The sequence below is a fragment of the Conger conger genome, chromosome 6, assembly GCF_963514075.1.
Source record: "Conger conger chromosome 6, fConCon1.1, whole genome shotgun sequence".
Classification (NCBI taxonomy): domain Eukaryota; kingdom Metazoa; phylum Chordata; class Actinopteri; order Anguilliformes; family Congridae; genus Conger; species Conger conger.
This window is the reverse complement of record NC_083765.1, coordinates 56,709,865-56,729,568: the sequence shown is the minus strand read 5'-3', so window position 1 is coordinate 56,729,568 and position 19,704 is coordinate 56,709,865. Positions and strand designations below refer to the sequence as shown.

Genomic DNA, 19,704 nt, shown 5'->3' with positions numbered 1-19,704 from the left:
AGACAAGCAAGACATACAAGCGCACACACACACACACACAGGCATGCACACACGCACACACAGGCATGCACACACACACGCAAACAGAGGTGTCAGGTAAAAGGTTCAAGCAGATTAGTGAGCAGGTTTAAAAATGACACTTGCTGCAGTTGTTGGCTCTGACAAGTAATTACCCCACTTCACCTGTAGGTGGCGACAGCATGCTGCTTTACAGGTGAAGCGTTTCAAATAGTCAAAAAAGCATTTTTGAAATGAGCAAAATGTTCCTTTATTACATTGTGCACAATTGTTGTCTACTACATACGACTTGTATTCTATTTTAAAATGCCAATTTTCATACCAAGCTGGGTATGTAAGGTATCAAAATAACCTGGGCCATTTTAGCAAACCTAACAGAAAATGGTGTAATTGCCCAATGTCTTTCAAATACAGCCTAAAACAACTCCACTTAACAGTTAAGAATTTATTGCACATTCAAACGCGATGTCATGCTCACAACAATTACGTTCGGGGCCAGGGGTTACACAAAGGTTCCTCGCCCGCCATTGGACAGATGTCTGAAATGAGGCGTGACTTCGGGGAAACTTTCTGAACCGGGCCTGGGATGTTTTGGTGAAAGCGTGCAGAGAGACCGGGGAGGGAGGGAGGTGAAAGACAAACGGTCTCTGACCTAGAGGACCTCCTCTGACCCTTGTGGAGTTTACTGTGAGAGGAGTCCCTGGATGGAGGAGTTTACGGCGCAGAAAGCAGAATGGATGGAGAAGCATAGAGAAAGAGAAAGAGCAAGCGCAGGTTAGAGGAGACCAGAGCTGCAGGACACCGGTGGGTAACAAGAGAGAGAACGATAGGGATAGGGGGGGAGGGGGAGAAAAAGAGAGAAGGCGGAAGAGGGAGAGAGGGCGATAGGGAGGGAGAGAAAGACTTAACAATAAAAGATCATTATATATTGGAAATACCCTCAGTGAGCAGTTTATTAGGTGGACCTGTACACTAGCTTGTTAATGCAAATATTTAATCAGCCAATCATGTGGCAGCAACTAAAACTAAACATTGAATAGCTAATAAATGTTATATTAAGGTTATTTATGCTGTTAACGTTGTTGCCATTTTTCATTTTTGTATTGTTTCTAACTACATGATTGATTGTTGTCATAACTACACTTCAGCAATATGCATTTTGAATGTCATGTCAATAAAGCATTTGAATTAAATTCAGAAAGAGAGAAACAGGCAGACAAAGAGAGAGAGAGGGAGAGAGAGACACGAAGAGAGACGGAGATAGAGCAAGCAGAACAGCATGAAATGCAGCAGAATCAAACCACGTCATCCCAACCAACCCTGAAAATAACACACAGTTCAGTATATAAGACCCCAAAGAAGCCCATGATCTGTCGTGAGCAGATACTCATGAAACATGCAAGATGAATCCCTTAGAAGACCATCTACAGATACCCAACACTAAGGCAGGGAAAAAGCATGCATGTCATTTTTTGAGAAAAAGATGGTGAATGTCTTGGAATGTTGTGTCATGGTACTGATGTAAAATGAAAATAATACCCGTTTCCACTGCATCTGTAGTACTTTGAAAATGAGTATTAAAAATAAGTACTTATTATAATGCGTCTCCAGAAGACCTCAGGAAAGTGAACAGGCACATCATCAATACTTCAAACACAAAGTCTACATGTTTGAAACCATAGACCAGCATCCTCCAAAAGGACATAATTATTGGGCTGGACAAGCTGACTCAAAACCATGTGAACCACACTTCCCAGCATGCCTCACACATACAGCGGTCAGCGGGGGAGCAGTACCTGGATTGCATCTCTGCTTGTGCTTTCTGCGTTTGTGCCGATAGCGTGTGCGATTGGCCCTGAACGGGGGCCCCGGCCTGGCTGTGGGTGTGCTGGGTGGAGGGGGAGCTGGTCTGGTGGTGTTGGTGCGGTGCGTGGGGCTGGGAGCTGTGCTTTTGGGCCTGCTGCTGCTTGTAGCGGGACAGGCTGAAGAAGAGCCCCAAGATGGCCTTCAGATTGCCATTGCGGATCTCTGTGGAGCGGGGAGAGACACAGGGGGCACATCAAACCTCAGTGAGAAGCAGAACCAAGAGCCTGGAACTCCAAGACCTACAAACACATGCAGGTTAGGCTACTTGGGGGGGCATTAGCAGATCGTTGCTGCAAAAGAACATGCATGCTCAGTCAACCTACCCTGTATAAGTAAAGCTTAATAAAATTAATAAAATCACTAAAAGGGCACATTGGTATAAAAAAAAAAGACAAAAAAAACAGTTACACGTTATAAGAATTTCTGGTCTAACAATGGCAGTTAGACCATTTGGGGAAAATCCAGTCATGATGCCACTGTTATACTGTTATGATAAAGGCGACATTAACCGGCAGTTCAATCTCCCGCCCTGGGTGTGTCAAAGTGTCCCTGAGCAAGGCAGCCAACCCCCAATAGGTGGTCGGTGGCTTGCATAGCAACCTATCGCCATTGTTGTGTGAGTGTGAGTGTGTGTGTGAATGGGTGAATGAGAGGCATCAATTGTAAAGCACTTCGGATAAAAGTGCTATATAAATGCAGTCCATTTACTGTCATGTAATTACATACATCAGTAGCATCCATTTGTCATTTGTCAGTCTGTCAACTGTCATTTGTCTAGCCAAACCTGCGAATGTGATGTGGGTTACTGCTGCTGCTTACTAAACTCCAGTCATTTTTGTTAGAGAGCCACGGATGGTCCTGCGACTGGTTTGTGGGTAAGTGAGGAATCTATAGTGAATGTAGCTCTGCCTGCCTTACCTTCTGCAGACAGGCCCTGGATGTTGACGCCCTTGGCTGCCAGGAAGCTGAGGCAGGCATCAATGTTCTCAATCTGTGTAGGAGAGGAGACACTTCTCAACACTTCAGACAACAAAAAGGCACTGAATGGACTAAACTAAAACACTGACCACCCATTACGCAAGCCACGCTCCCAATGCTGCTAGCAGGTTCAATTCCCCAGAGAAAATGTCCAACCATATAGATACTGCAACTGTAATTAGCTCCAGTTACAGTGCTGTGTGTGTGTGTGTGTGTGTGTGTGTGTGTGTGTGTGTGATTAATAGGCAGAGATTGCAGTCATTTCTCATTCCTGTCCTATTTTAGAAAGCTGTTCCACTAAATGACGGGTCGCTGAGAGCAAAAGAGAGAGGGAGAGAGAGTGACCCGGTGAGAGACAGAGAGAAGGTCAGAGGCCAAATAAGGGAGAGTGATCAAGTGAGAGACGGAGAGAAAAAGAGATAGACCAAGTGAGAGTCAGAGAGAGAGGCTGAGAGAGAGAGAGTGAAAAAGACAGAGAGATCTTTGACAGTGTGAGAACGAACAGGTTAGAATGGCGGGCAGGGTAAGCCTCAGCCAGTGGTCAGAGACTCAGTCTCTCCTTAGCTCACAGAGAGCCGTATCCAGCACCCAGCTGGAATACTGTTCACACCCCGTTTCAAATTCCTTCCCCCTCTGAAATGACTGATCCCAGAGTGGCCAGTAAAAATAACACCCCCCACCCCCTGCCAACTTTCAAAATGAAAACACAACACTGACTGCACGACAACACCTTTATAAACTACTGTGAAACGGATATTAAGCCAGCAGTATCAGAAAACCATCACACAAAAATGCTACAGAGTGCAATTTTCACACTATAATCAATAACAATAAACACTACAGTCAATGGTTCAATCCGTCAGACAAATTACATTTTGTATAGAGGCATTTACAAAAAGACCATCAGAGTCCATCAACGTGAACATTTGCCAGAGGCAATAAAATAGACAAGAAAACATGGAGCGGAAAACCAGGGAAAATATTCCCAGATCGCTTTCCCAAACAAGAGTTGGGAAACAGGCAGCAAGCTAACATGCTAATCACAAAGAACAAGATGTTTTAAAAACCCCATTGCAGGGCAGGTTTTATTAAGAGCGCCTGCTATACATCTCATCAAAGACCTGTGAATGAATTTTCTGGGGAAAGCAAACATTTATCAGCCTCTGATCTGGTTTCTGCCAGTGCTCGTGGTGTCAATGCTACGTGTGATGTGTGGAAGCTAATCCCTACACAAATACAGCTGGGTATTCACTATTGTAAACACGACTTTAATGTTTATGCCAGGATTGAGAGGTGCTAACAGTACATTGGGCTGTAATGACACTTTCTCCCCCCTTTATCTGCTGATATCTTCACTGCCGTATAGGTAGACACCAACCTGTACCATAACCTGTGGAAGAATCACTCTCCTCTGGACCTCACACACCCTGTGCCTCAATACTCCCTTAACCATGACCCATGCATTCTGACTCATGTTCACAATTTGCACATCTTTTTGGAATGCTAAGTCAGTTTTGAAGCAAAACATGAGACCTGCCTCGTTCAATACTGGTCCTCCTTAATGGGAGTCTGCATTAGAGCAGCTCTGGCCAGCAAGTTATCAGTTATATCTTATAACTAGCTTCTTTACAACATTCTAACTCCTGTTTGCTCATTAGCACAGATTCTTAGAGGTATGAAAAAGTGTTCTTAAAAAATGTGCATTCCCCACACCACTAGCCAAGTTACCTGAGAGGAGAGGGCAAAAAGTGTCTGCCCCGTCGGAGATGTGAAGCCTGTGTGCTTCTGCCGCTCTGACCTTTCACTAAAACAATCACCAACAGGAACTGGCACGTTGAGCAGGTTAGCCTGCACTCCTACCGCCAGTTTCACATCTAGCACACAGCTGTAGCTAGCTAAACTTCCCAACAAGGAAAGTATACATACGAATACAGACTTCCGGCAAGACAAATCCGTACACACAGCACACATTTTTATGAGAAACGCTCCAACCAGAAATACTTCTCAATTCAACTACAGTATGTCTCAGTATTTAGTTTGGCTCATCCAAGTCTGGAGAACCTTGTACGCTAGCAATACTCATTACACAAAAGCACAGTCTAGAGAAGGCACAATAATTTGACAGTGTACTCATAACAGACTTACTTTTTAACAGCATGTTGATAAAAGAACGAAAGCTCCAAGAACACGAATCAAAACAGGCTGTCACAGAGAGAGCGTATGTTTCTCCTGGCTGTGGCAGAGGTATACTGTACAATGTCCACTGTAGTAGCCTTTACAATTCTGCTCCACATTAAAATATTGTGTTCCTTTCCAATTACGTGGAAATAAGTGCCCTAACCTGCTGAGTCTGTGCACCAGACAAAGGCACATAAAGAATAAGCATTCAGGACCTGACCAAGCAGGTTCTGCCCTTCAGACTGATCAAACACAGGCAAATAATGGACAACGCTTATTCAAAGGCGACTCGTAACTATTAAACCCATATGCAACCCTGCTCTCCTAGTGTCATTTATCTGTTTACTCAGAAGCAGAATTAATAATAAAGCCCCACAATGACACAAAGTAGCTTGGGAATACAGTACAAGGGGTGGGGAACTGGACCTGCAGAAGATGCAGGTGTGTTTCTCAGTTGGGCTAGCCTATAAGGGGAGGCTAAGACGCTTCATTGGGACCTGGAAGGTTGGTGGCTCAAACACCAGTGTAGCCACAGTAAGATGTTGGGCAGCTTGAGCAAGGCCCTTAACCCCACATTGTTCCGGGGGGGGGGGGGTTGACCCCTGCTTAGTCTAATCAACTGTAAGTCGCTTTCAATAAAAGCATTGGCTAAATAACTAATGCAATGTAATCTAACAATAAAAACCCAGCTGTATAAATGAATTGTGCGTAAAAGTTTACACTGTCAAGTCACTCTGGAATGGATAAGAGTGTCTGCTAAATATCTAAAAGGAAAACATTTGAATGCTGTTCGAAGTTCGTATAGTATTACAGAACAAAAGGCAGACTGTCACTAATGCCTTTCAGAGGAGGAAACATGAAAAAAAAATTGATTTTGATTTTACATAAAGAAATATCAGCCAAGTCATAACAACCACACTTTTAAATGTTGGGAACTTTTGTACAACTGCCCTTTGAGCAGATCTGGAAGCACAAAAAGTCTTCTTACCAATAAATTGCTTTTTGCTTTTCAGTAAAACAAATCTCAGCAACAAAACCAAGGTCTAATCATTGTGTTCAACACCCACTGGTGAAAGATCTACCCACGGTAAAGCTACAGTTGCATGTTAACAGACAGTTCAGATCCAGAAGCACAAAAGCTTCTTACCAAAAGATTGCGTGTTGCTTTTCAGTAAAAAAATTTCAAAAACAAAACCAAGGTCTGATCATTGTGTTCAACACCCACTGGTGAAAGATCTACCCACGGTAAAGCTAGGGTTGCATGTTAACAGACTGTTCTGAGAGTTCTCAGTCCACTGTCAACTCCCCCTGGTTTAAAAGTGCAAATGAGAGGGTGTTCTTTGCTTTTGTGTCCTGGGTGGTTGTTATTTGTGGAAGGGGGACTGTAAGAATATCAGACAGGATGAACAGTTGTAAAAACAGCTATTCACACAAAGCCTATCATTCTCAAGGGGCAAGAGAGCCACTTAACCTACAAGGATGTGTGTACCCTGCATGGGTATGTGAGCATGTACTGTATGTGTGCATGAGCATGTGTGTGTGTGTCTGTGTGTTGAATGAGTGCATTAAACATGTATAATAGGGTTTTTAAATGATTCATTTATATAAATAAATAAACACTAAGAAGTGGAGTTGACCCAGTGTGAAAGCTTTTCCAGAACACAATGCGGCAATGATGCATAATTATAGAGCTTAAGACGAGTGTGGGAGCTGAGACTTCACAGTGGGGTGCTGACAAATTTCCCAATTACTCCTTCACAAAGAAAATGTATATTTTTCAATGAAAACACGCACCAGCTGCATAATAACTATGCCTGTACTACAACTACGTGGGCAGCACAGCAGTAAGTGTACTGTCGAATCCACAGCTACCAATGAAATAGCTGATACAAGATCAAACTGTGACCAGCTACCCAAACTGAAACCCACAGCAACTAAAGGGCTACCAAGTAAAAGTCGCACCTTATTTTTAATAAGCTGCGTCAAAGGGACTGCTGCATTTAAAACACAGTGATCAAGAAATAAAGAACAGACTGTGTAAATTTGAAACCACTCATTCAAATGTGGCTTAAAGGCTATAATTTTCCGGTTTAAGGGATGGGCTAATTGATGTGGAATATACAGTTTGGCCCAGTACTTGAGAGGAATGGCTGAAGGGTTTGGAAATACTCTGTGAAGGTATCATAGCGGTGCTTTGAAGTGCTCTATGCTAGGCTGAATGCTTTGTTGTACCCTCATCTCGCCCTTAGACCCAATTCATTAGCCTCAGCACTTAAAACTAGGAAACAATGGTCTATTTCCATCTTGACCAGTGCAATTAAGCCACTTGTGTTCATGTCTCAAAGCTGCTTCACTTAAATGGGAACCGTCTCCAAAGTTAACCAAGTTGTCAAGAGAAAATAATACTTTGTCATCCCCTACTTCACAATTTGAATATCACCATTCAAATTTAATTTCAAAGACTGCCTTAGAAGTGAATTATTTATTTCATTCCAGGAAAGAGTCCAAAAATAATTTATATTTTCAAGCCGTACTCTTCAACTCTAGCAATTTTAGAGACTGCAGCTGACACCAATGTTTTAAAAGTGTGAGGGAGAGAACAAAACATGACTGTAATTAAGCGCAAAAGAAAACAAGTCAAACTTTTAAAAAATCCCTTCCACTGAAACCAGGAAGACTGTACAATCCGAGGACCCAAAAATGTTTCACTGGGAAGATGCTCAGCAGCCTGTTCTTTCACACACATGCTGACAATGAACAAATAAACAATAAACAGACAGATGGTAAGAGAGGGACAGCCAGCAAGTGCACTCACCATCTGAGACCGACTCTTAGGGAATCCATTGATATCTTCAATCTTCTCATTGGCTGGAGGAAGACAGATGAAAAGAGATGCTTCATTCAAACTGAAACTGAAGTTTCACGGTCCTCTGTAACTCCAAAATGAAACTGATAGAGAGCCAACGTTCTGCCAATGGGTGAGCATTTAAAATGCTTAAGCTTAGGGGAAAAAAATCCCTCACGAAAGACACAAAAACGCCACAATGTTGTTGTTTTATTACACCTAAATATTAAGTTACTAAGGAGCTGTGGACAACTCTAACATAAGTTTGTCTTGGATAATGAAGACTTATGGTGTGCATTCCTTCGGTTAGCGAGATTCCTCCACTGATATTCCAGGTATTGACTGAGGAGCAGGGCTGCTCGGAGTCTGTGTTCAATGTGTCACGTTAAAGCACGCATGGAGGACTGGTCAGTTAGGGCCCTCAGCAGCATTAATGGAGGCTGTTCTCACACACTCCCCCAGGCCCAGCCCACAGTGGCTGAACCAAGGCCGGCCTCCCCAGCTGACAACAGTGCTGACTGCACCCCTACTGAGCTATAACACCCACTGCGGCTCACCACAGGACCCTGCCACCTACACTCCACACTGCAGGAGACAGTGTATGCATGCGTGTGTGCATGAACAGTACACATACCCACACACACACTCAAGGAGTCAGGCTTATTAGCATAGCAAGGATCATCAAGTATTATGCCTCTCTTTCGCAAGGCCACACACATGCACACAAACACACCGGCAGCGCTGAATATGTGCTTGAGAGAATATTAGAACAATAAAAAGCCCATCTTAACAATGTTTAAAAAACATAATCTCAACCGTCCAAGTTCATACCTTATCTGAGCATAATTTCATATCAAACAAGTTAGTTTTTCAGATAGCAGTGGTCTTCAGCACAGTGTTTTTGTAGAAAAAAGGCACTAATATTAAGACAACAGCAAAAAATGTGTGAAACTGCATAAACTTCCAAAACTCCACTGAAATTCAAAATTTGTTTGAATACAAAGATTGTAGATGAATTGCTACGTGTCATTCTACAAGGTCCCTCCAATAAACTGTTCAAGTGCCAAACAGAGTATCTAATAATAATCTGCGCAGCCACACAGACAAACACAATGCTGGCACCCATTTTGGCTCTCACAGAAGTCTCCTCATCAGTTCATCACAGAAAAATAAAGGACTGCCGGAGATAATTGCACGTTGCAGCACAGTAACTCTTCCTCCCACAGAACCTGTCCTCTGGAAAACGTTCAGCAAGTCCAGAGACCCTTAAGGATCTTTAAGCAGCAACTAGAAATGAAGAAGAAACTCTGACCTGCTGTAATAATTTACAGCAGGATTCTCCCCTTGGGAAACTGTCAGGCGTAATGTTTCATGATGTGGGGGCAGTTGAAGGTCGGGGGCCTGTGTACTTAGTCAGACGGCCGCTAAGGACGTCGGCACTTGCCCACACTCTCTGTAAGGAGATTCACACAGCTGAAGGCTTCCTTCTTATGGTTGATGTTTGTGAGCTGTCTATGACACAAGTCTGCAAAAATGTGCAATGGGCCCAGGGGAGAGGGCAACACGAAGAAAGAGTGATGCCTCACCAGTATAATTGCTAAAATGGTCAAATTATGATTACTAGTTTTTTTTAGGTACTACAGAATGCAAGAAAAACAAAGTGTGTCTTTAGTATCACAGGAAGAGGGTGGCCACAGTTCCTGGTCGAGTCGGCCTGTTTATAAACCTGGTGTTAGCAGGGCCTATTATCATGCTAACGTACACAGCACACCACAATGTCATTGTTCAGCTGGTGTGACACTGGGCACTGTAGAGAGGAATTGTTCTGGCCATCTTTTGAATGGAGGTTTAAAACAGTGACATGCAATATAGAACTACCATTTACAGTAAAATAAAGATATTAAGATGCAGTCACTGTACTCCCCTAACAGGTACAATCACGAAAACAGTTTAAATAAAGTATATAATAATAATAATAATAATAATAATAATAATAATAATGTGTTTAGCACACATTGTCGATATCATAACAGCCTACTGCACAATTTGATGAATAACTTTTCTCTACAAAATAAATACGCTTTTCATTAAAAATAAGCTTTTTCTTTAAAAACAAATACAGCAGGCTACGTGAGGGATACACAAACAAATCCCTGCAAAAATAAGTGAAACATTTAAAGAACAAAATCTTGTATCCTAGAAATGATTATCTTCTTTTAGTAGCTGTTCTAAAGTCAATAAGTATAAGTAAGTGGTACTTCCTTACCTACAACCTGTATGATCTCCGCAAGCAACACTCCGTCGGTCACATCCTGCTGAAGGTCCTTGATAATGCGCTTGTTCCCCGACTTGGCTAGATAATGGTTGGCCCAATCCGTATAAATCTGCGCAACAAAACACAGGAGGGACACGTTAGTGAGCCAATTATCCCGGTACCAGAAATATAGAGTAAATATTTAACTCAGCAGCTTCTATGTTTAAGAAAAACAGATATTTGAGGCGAGCAAAAATATCCAAATGACCAGAGTGACGGCAATGCGGAAAAGATGGAAAATGCGACATCTGCGTTTTCCTGAGCGCGAACAAGCATAATCGAGTGGCATTCAAATTCAGGGTATTGTGTGCAATTCAAGCATGCAAGCTACGCGAGGCCTCTTTCAAACGAGGAGTATGACATCACGGCTTAAGACAGACATGGCCTTCACTGCCCAAAAGGATTTCGAAGCAGCGTTTGAATATCCTGAATAGCTTCGTTTATAACTGAAAGTTCCCTCTCTCTTTAAAGCATCTCATTAGGCAGAAGGCTGTCTGCAAACACGGAACTATCAGGACCAGAAAACTTGGATGATTATCCCAAAATAATACAGCTACACTAGCCGTTCATTGTTAAATCTTCATACAGGAACCCGGGAGAAAAGAGCTGAATACTAAATTACCACAGAAACAAAGACAAAGCACTGGCACTCATTAATGTACCAGTCAATGTAAAAATGAAGATATATTCATTCATATTTATTTTACTCAACCAAAAGTAACCACTCCATCTTACCCCTTTCAGAATGTTAATGTGTTACTATCTCACTGAACATTATATTCCATTGATGTATCCCAGTTCAATTTACCATTTCATTGAGTTTCACTGCAATGGGTGTTTTATATTGTTTCTAAAGAGCTCTTATGCTTTGTGAGAAGCACATAAAAACCTGTGTGTGGCACAATCACTGCTGTCTAATGGCTGTACAAACAACAGGTTCATGCTTTCTAACATAAAACACAGCATAGTTCAGATTTCAGGTTGTGCTTACTTGAAATGACTCAAAATCATATATTTGGAGGAAATAATACAATCTAAGATACATACCAACATTAATTAAATACTATTCCCCAAGTGCCTCAATTTGAAAATTATGGTTTGAAAACCATAGCACATGTAGAAATGCACCTAATAGTTATTCCTAGGTGGATGCAGCTTATGGTTTAAATATTTTTTTATAAAAACCTTAATTTCCACCACACATGTATGTTTCTGACAGTAATGCAAGAAAGCAAGGCAAACACAAGCAAACTCATTGATTACACCCATTTTGTCTACACCCAATTCTACAATCCTGAAATGGATATTGTTTTATCTTGCCTACTTCAGGTCATAGTTCTGAAGGGGGGACTGAGAAAGCAGACTGCTCATCACTGAAGTAAAACAAAATGATCAACCACTGAATTCAAGTGTAAATGCCCAAATGCAATGCCACAAAACATTGTTACATTTCAAGAAACAAACAAACAAACAACAAAAAAAGACGTTCAGTGCAAATGAATGAAATGACAAGAACATACAGTACACTACCATGATATTGTCAGAACATATCCTTAAGGAGACCTTCAATATTTGCAATGTAGAACAAAGTCAAAATAATAACCTTTAATGTCATTGTGCGGAGATGATCTCCTATAATCTTCTACTTGCCTATTTCAAGCTGCCAGGATGAAAGAGAATCCCTGTCTTTTTCCAAGATACAACTTGCCTGACTAATTTTATCAGACATCAATTGCATAAATTGAAAATGTAAGTATCCACACAAATATAGTCTTTCTGCTTTTAATGCTGCAACTCAATGTGTCAGCATAAACATAATATCAAAAGGCATTCCAGACTTATCTCTGGCCTGAGCTCAGATCATTACAGCAAGCTTTGGATCTGGGTCTTTTTTCCCAGTGGTGTGAATTGGTCCCAAGAGCTAATTCTGGGAAGGCAACATGACATTTAGCTGTCAGGACATGACTCACCCTCTCTTAGCCACGTTCTGCCTACTTAACTATTTGAACAGAAGGTGGTGTGAATCAGCAAAATGTAACTTGCCATTCAAAAGGGCCTCAATCTGTTTGATCACCAGACCCATGCACAACCATTCACTGATCATACAGTTGGTCTGAACGTATCACAATAGATAAATTACAAAGTGTGGGCCTGATGACTCACAAACCCAGTATGCTACAAAACAGTGGAGGACTTTGCTGGCACTGAAAGGGCCCTTTCGGATCTGCTGTACCCAGTAGAGCGCACTGATGTCATATTTATTTGCTTACTCATTTTGCATCTCGTCGTCATGTGACCTCTGAAGTCAGTGCAAACTTTGTAAATGTAACAAGTATGACAGAAGTGCAGCCTTGTGATAATCCGGCCACTAACTCTACTTTGAATAATTTCTGAAGTAGAATTAGGGACTACAGGTTTAGCATTGCCTTTAAGGCATTACATTAACGCACTGAAATTATTGCTACACAAACATTGGTGGCCCGCTGAAAGTCATTACTGCAAACAGAGAGGAAGCACAGAAGTTGTTCCACATGCGGATGGTTCTCATAATAAACGGGCTGATAATGTGAAGATGAGGATGTAAACCTGGGCTGGGGTAATTTTAGCCAGAGATAACTCCTGTGTAAACACAGCTATTACAGAGGCATAAGCCCAGACTATGGACTCATTTGCTTTAAGAGCTTCCCATTACGTTTTTATTTCACACATTAAGCGTGCAGCCAAGAAAAGCAGAGCGCTTTTAAACCTTGCCATTTTATTCATGTTCACTGAGGCGAAAATAAGCATTAAAGAAAATGTTGTGTTAGTAGATTATATCAAATTCAGAAAGACAAAAGAAAAATTCATTTGAACTGAAATATGTATCCATTCAAGAATGATACCCAAAAGACTTATGAAGGTTACGGTCCTGAATTTCACAAGAAACTGCAACATTTAAACTACTTTAACCTTCATAAATATCACAGCCAGCAGTACCACTACCTGTGGCAGAGTTAAAAATACCCCGACTTCCTGCCACTGCACAGTAGGCGCTTGGCACGATCCAAAGCGTCTATTTCAGGAAAATGCGAAATGCAGCATTCTGCTCCCTCCAGCCATCCGCCGACTAAAGACCCTCTTACCGTCTTGAAGTTCCCGCAGGAGAGCCGGCTCTGGCCCCTCTGGGGGGCCACGAGGCCCGTGCAGGCTTCCATCCTTGGTCTTAGCGGGACCGAGGAGCATAGGGTGGCGTGTGGGGCCCCTCTCCGAAACCGAGCCAGGTCTGGAGACGAGTGGTCGCCCGTGAACGATGTTGGGGAGATAATTTTAGCTCTCTCTCTCTCTCTCCCTCTCCCCCTCTCTCTATCTCTATGTTCTATTTTCCACCTTTGAAGTGACATCTAGCTCCTCCCGGGAGTGTCTCAGCGTCCTTGCCCCTGCCCGCCCCTCCTCACCTTCACCTCAGTGTACAGCAGAGTTCAGACCCAGTCAATGTAAACAGGATTAATGCCTTCTCAGGGTTACAGGCAAACACGAAAATAAGGCCCCAGGCGAGATTGGCCCCAGACAGGGGTTTACTGCCTTGTTGAACCCGGCACCTGGCCCTGTAAATAACGCTTAGCCAGTCACTTGAGGGGGAAGTCCACACATTTCAGACCCCATAGACATCAGCACCATGGGAAATCCCCAACCCCCCCTCCCCCAACATGTTCTGACTTTTGTGTCTGTAAATGTCAAGTCTACTTGACAACATGCTTAAAAACCACCTTGATAAAGTTCCAGTTAAACTCCTTCTCATGTTAATCCCAGTCTGTGATGGTAACGGCAGATGGTGAGAGGAGTGAGGTTTAAATCTGGGCTTGATCAGTTTCAAGAGAGGCTTTTAAATCTCACAGTGACTGAAACATACACATTTCCATTGAACAAAATAGGTTTATAATATTTCCCAGCAAATGGAGGTTTTTGGCTCCTAGGGCCAGCCAGAGCACCATGGTGGCTTCTGGTATCACATGATGAGTGTGCAGGTGCTCCATTGAGGTGGGCAGGCATGCAGTGACTTTTGCACAGACATTGACAATGTACATACAGTATAACCTGCTGGACACTGCTCGCTGATGTTGTCTCCTTTACTCTCCTTAGTGACCAGGGAATTCAAAATAAGGCATGTTACACGCAGTATGATACACCCACAAAACTGTCAAATGGCAGACAGAGAGCCTCTAGTGCAGCAATCATCCAATCTGGACCTTGATTCCAATTCTGGCCCTGCTTTTCTTTTCTCCCAGGTAATTATCTGAACCACAAGTGCTAATGATTGGTCTTCATACCTGACTCTAAAGGGAGTGAGGAAAACCAGCAGTTCTTGGACCTTGAGGACCGTGATTTGATGATCCCTGTTCTAGTGAGACCACATCATCCACATATCTGAGCTATTCGGTGCACTGCTGTACCCCAGATAAGCATCATCTCTCCGCTAGAGCGTCTCTGGGAAAATGGGCTGACCTTTACGAAGGCCACAGGGATCCAGCACTCATCATTTTCACTGAGATAGCAGGAGAGGCCATTTTGTCTGTGAATGCCAGACATCAGAGAGTCCAAAGCCTAGAAACATTACCACATGCAACAGGGATATGGACAAGTGAGGTTTTGTTATATCTGCCAAATTCTTGCATAACTACATTAAAAATGTAAGAACCCTATAGAGGGCCCAACCTGCAAGATCTGCGCCCACTGGCTTCTTCCATACAATAGCTAAATACAATCATGAATAAATGGAGACAGTATATATTTATCTTCGAATCGGCATGTTCATTCTGATTTACAAGCCACAAAATGGTAGAATATCATACTTCTAAAGAAATGACTGGACACGCATAAATGTCTATTTTAAATCATAATAAAAGCCTCGTAAAGAATCGGAAGAAGCAGACAAAGTGCGCACATTATACAGCTCCGCTCTCACACCATCTGCATTTTATAAAAGCGGGTCATAGGACAGTCCTAGAACCACAAGCATCAAGTGTTGAATTAATTTCCACAGGAGAATTACATCTAATCTAATAATCTCAAGGTTGGCCACATGGAACCCAGATGTCGTTCCTGTTTCGCTTTTATGATGCGATGTTTCTGCAAATTCAATTTCGAGGCAGCTTGTTCTCATTGAGGCTTCTGGCACCTTCTCCCCCAAGGCCTGCTACCCCCCACCCCCAACCACCCCGATCCGAGCACCCGGCAGGCTGGGGGGCTTCGCACAAAGTGCAATCCCCATTCACACAACAGGCCGCTTCTCAGAGAAATGCATTTCCCCAGTATAAAAGCAGCAGGAAAATGGTGACCTTGTGTTGACAAAAACGTATGTTCACTGCAGGTGTACATGCCCAAGGCTACTATATAAAAGACCTGATAATGGCCTACACTCCACACAAGATATAAGAAATGCGTAGTTTCTTATCCGAGTGCTAATCAATTTTAAAAGCAGACATACATAAATTGCAACTGGAAAGCAACACTTGGACTTATATTTTCCCTTACAAGCGAAAAGATGAAAGTGCATAAAGACATATTCAATGCATGCCATTTTCAAATTGAAAACACGACATGAAAAATTCTACTAAATCCTTCAGTTGGTGCCATTAAGTTGCACATTTCAGGGACACAAAGAGAAGGCTTTCATGTCATGTCTAGTTCGAAGAATCACTTGTTTTTGCTGGAGCAAGGTGCTGCTGCTCAAATTATCACATATTACATTACACATCAGATACATCCCTTTGAAACAATGTATGCAAATCATATTAATGCAATACAAATGATGTGATTAGTTTTTCTTTTTGCCAAATTAAATCAATTCCTGTACAGGGCTACATTTGCATATATACCAGGCTAGATTTTTAACATAAAATGAAAGTCTGTTCATTTTTTTTACTATCGCGGAATCCTTTTTTATTTTTGCAAACGGCAACATTTGTCAGGTTACCATTAATTACGGACAGTGTGACCTTTTCAGAAACCTTTATTAAAATGGAAAGCCCATTGACACTGGATTTGTCGTAGGGTGTCTTCCAGAGGCTCCACACCTCATAGCAGGGAAGGGCACAGATGGCAGGACCTTCCTGAGCTTTCGATCTCCCCCGGAACACTATTAGATACACGCGGTGATGGATGAAGGATGGGGTCAAAGTGCAATTAATTACCTTGCCATAGCAGTTATAAAGGCTGCATGCGAACAACAGGACTGTAATAGTTCCATTTCCTACACAAGACCATTTTGAAACCCATGCTAGGGTTTTCCATAGGAACCCAGTTAGCAAAAGACTGAATCTAGACCAATCTAGACATCTAGACGGCTGTAAATCTTGGACTGAGAGACGTTTAGAGAGAAGCAGACTAATTTAGCCACAATTTAGTCCAGGTTTCACCTGACTATACCCCTGGGTACGTCCCAGTCAGCTTTCACTTTTCAACCAAATAAAACCGAGTTTCCACCTGGCTAGATACACATGTACTGGAGGCCTAGAGACATCTAGATATCTAGACGTTCAGGTAAACCCAGCTATATTTAGTAGAAAAGTGAAAAGTTTCTAGCCGACTAGGAGATACCCAGGCTATATCCTAAATTAGTCTGGTTGTGTCAAAACGACTCTCAGTCCCTGATTTCCGGCCCTCGAGACGTCTAGATTCCATCTTTCGCTCACTTCCTCCAGCCACGTACACAGCCTCTTATTTCTTTGGGCTACCTGGGGCCTGATTTCTGCCCTGTTTTTTCAGCCACTAAAGGCATCAGACTGCACTCAGACAATTAAGCCACATTTGGCAGTGGTTAAAATGGCAATTCAGCCACTGGCCTAAAAGGGACAATCTTTCTGTCGTGCGAGTCTAATGAATGCCTGAGCATTGTTCACAGTTTTTTTATGAACAGAGGTTTTATTTTCATCCTCTTCTTCCAAGACTTCGGCAGCCTGACAGGTCTCTGGGAGATCATGAAAACACTGTTAACAGCAGCCAAGATGCGAGGGGAAGAAATCAAGTGGTTCCATCGGAGCAATGTTCAAGATGAGGCACTATCAACCTTCAGCCTCAAGGACCCATTTTTCAGACTCCTGATACACGGAAAATAGTCAGGATTTATCACGCTGTAATTGTGATTAATTAAATTTAACTTCCCTTTGATTAATTTACCAAACAACATAAAAAGATGCAAACAGCCTGTATTTAATATCAATGCATCACCCCATTATCACACGCCCTATTGTAAATGTCGTAGAATATATGTTGATTGTGCTCTCAAGCAAAAGGTTTATTTTGTGGATCAAATTATTATTAATACAAAATTACATGTACATATATGCATGATTTCTACTAGAAAAAAAAACAATATTGCACAGTTTGATTTTTGACTATTTACCCCAGCTCCCAATTAGGATATTAATTATTCATATTACGGCAAGTACTGATTAAGTTTAAGTTCTGAAAAAATTAACGCCAACATCTTTTTGAATTTTGAAGGTTTGAAAAAAAGAATAAAAAATGCCTAAATCCAATTCCCAAAGTGACACTTTAGTAGATGAACTTAAATTGAATTCCACAAAAAGTATGCTATTTTGAGAGGCAATTTAAGAAAATACCCTCTAAACACAAAACAACCTCCCACGAGGTAAAGAGGGGATTTGCAGACTCAAAATACTAAAACAGCAGTCCATTCCGAGTTTTGTTTGTGTGGAAAAGATTGCAAAAAAGCCTCTCAGCTATAGCCTATATTTATTGCTATTGAGGAAGATATGGAAACGCCTAGAAAAAAACACTTTACTACTGACAAAATCACTGCTATCTTACTACAGCTCGACTGCGTTTTCACTGTAACTGAGTGTCTTCATAACGTCGATGGGTCTCAAGCATATGGAACGACTTGAGGCGTAGCTTCCCGTGAGACGACGTACCTGACTTGTGCTGACAAGTGCTGACCTGAAAGTCACCCACTGACCAAGTCTTCCTCATAAAGCACTCAGAACCAACGTAAATCACAGGCTCTCTGCTTTGTAATTTCAGCAAAAATACGCAGCCAGGGGCACACTCCAGGAGAGGGGTCACGGTTCGGGCCATACCGCGGATGAGAAGCAGACAGTATGCTTGAAATCAATAACCGGCCACACGATTATACGGAAATATTTCATTGAAGTACTTGGTTTTTCGTAATGGAGAAAGCAAATGAAATTGATGATGGCCCTGCCTCATCAAGTGATATATGGAGAGAGCTTATGTAAACTGCGGATTCAGGCACGCCATAGGAGCGGGATAAAGAAGTGACATCTCAATTCACACAGACGAACGCCTTCCCCTGCCCAAATGACTGCCAAAAGAGTAGCATTAAAAACGCAGGGCTTTGCCAGTTTGAGGACACTGCAGTTACTTGAGAGGATGCAGGATTCATTTTTTGCATGGCTTCTGCTCAAAAAGCCTCCCCTTCAGTCTGACTGTAATCATACTTCAGGCATTAAGTTTAAATCTCATTGCGTGCCGTGGCCAGCAATTTGTTTCCCGTCAGGCTCGATGAGCTACAGTTTGCTATGCAAAGAAAATGTCTCCAGCTTGCTGAAATACACCCCTTAAGTTAATAAAAATGTGAGCCAGTAATATGATGCATTTCAATACAGCATTGCATAAAAATAAATACTTCCTGTGGAAGCATAAATTGTCTGTGGGGGTTAATGGAGTTCTTATCGGAAGAAAAGCAAGCAACCTTAACCTCAATTTAAACTCCAAAACAAATTTGTTTGATTTTCCAGGGAACTACTGCATTCACTCATTGTCTTTGTGGATGTGCTCTTCAGGTCTTTAGACGAAGGCAACCCTCAAACTCTTAAAGGCCAGTTTGGGACTGTGTGAAGCCTGCAGTCTCCCTGCCTGGGACAAACAAACCACTGCATTAAATAAAGCATGCAGTCAAGTCCCATGGCTGCAGATTTCCTGACGTATTCATCTCAATTCACCTGTTATTGTGCACATCAAATTTAAAACCTTGAGCTAAGAGAACAAGACATGGAACTCCATGGATATCTCCAAACAATCTTCAAACCCTACATCCAGGACAACTTTCTCTGACCAGTAACCTTGGGGCGACTGGCTATGTCCTTGCATAGTCTCTCATGGCAATGGCACAATGTCAGTCTGTTCTGGCCCCCTGGTGGTGGAACTAACTTCCCACAGTGGTCAGGACAGCAGAAATGCCATCTTCAGATGTAGACTGACTGAATCTATCTGAGTACATCTTAGTTCCCCTCCTGTCCCCAAATCCTCGCTTTTGTAGCAGTTCAGGGTATGGCATTTTTACGGTTTAAGTTTTTGTTTTGTTTTTTGAAGGTATGTTATGGATGCAATCGCAGGGTTTGTATTTTGGTTCTTGCTTAGTATAAGTTAATATGCATTTGTGCTTTAGTGATGTTAAGCAACAACTAGGTCTAGAGACCCTTCAAATGTCTGCAGAGAAAAAATGGAAATGAAAAACCTATTTCATCATTTAGAAAATGTTTTG

General features: G+C 42.1%; 1 protein-coding gene across 4 annotated transcripts in view; it reads right to left on the bottom strand.

Annotated features, from left to right (window-relative positions):
• The window catches only part of LOC133131357 (neuron navigator 2-like), a 90,022-nt gene extending 76,575 nt beyond the window's left edge, over positions 1-13,447 (bottom strand). For all 4 annotated transcript variants that reach the window (XM_061246671.1, XM_061246672.1, XM_061246673.1 and 1 more), the window contains exons 1-5: positions 13,322-13,447; positions 10,152-10,269; positions 7,856-7,908; positions 2,803-2,875; positions 1,815-2,046 (exon numbers count right to left, since the gene is read on the bottom strand). In XM_061246671.1, coding sequence (XP_061102655.1) covers positions 1,815-2,046; positions 2,803-2,875; positions 7,856-7,908; positions 10,152-10,269; positions 13,322-13,393 — 548 coding nt within the window. In that variant the 5' untranslated portion in view covers positions 13,394-13,447. The remainder of the gene's footprint in view (positions 1-1,814; positions 2,047-2,802; positions 2,876-7,855; positions 7,909-10,151; positions 10,270-13,321) is intronic.
• Between the last annotated feature and the right edge of the window lie 6,257 nt (positions 13,448-19,704).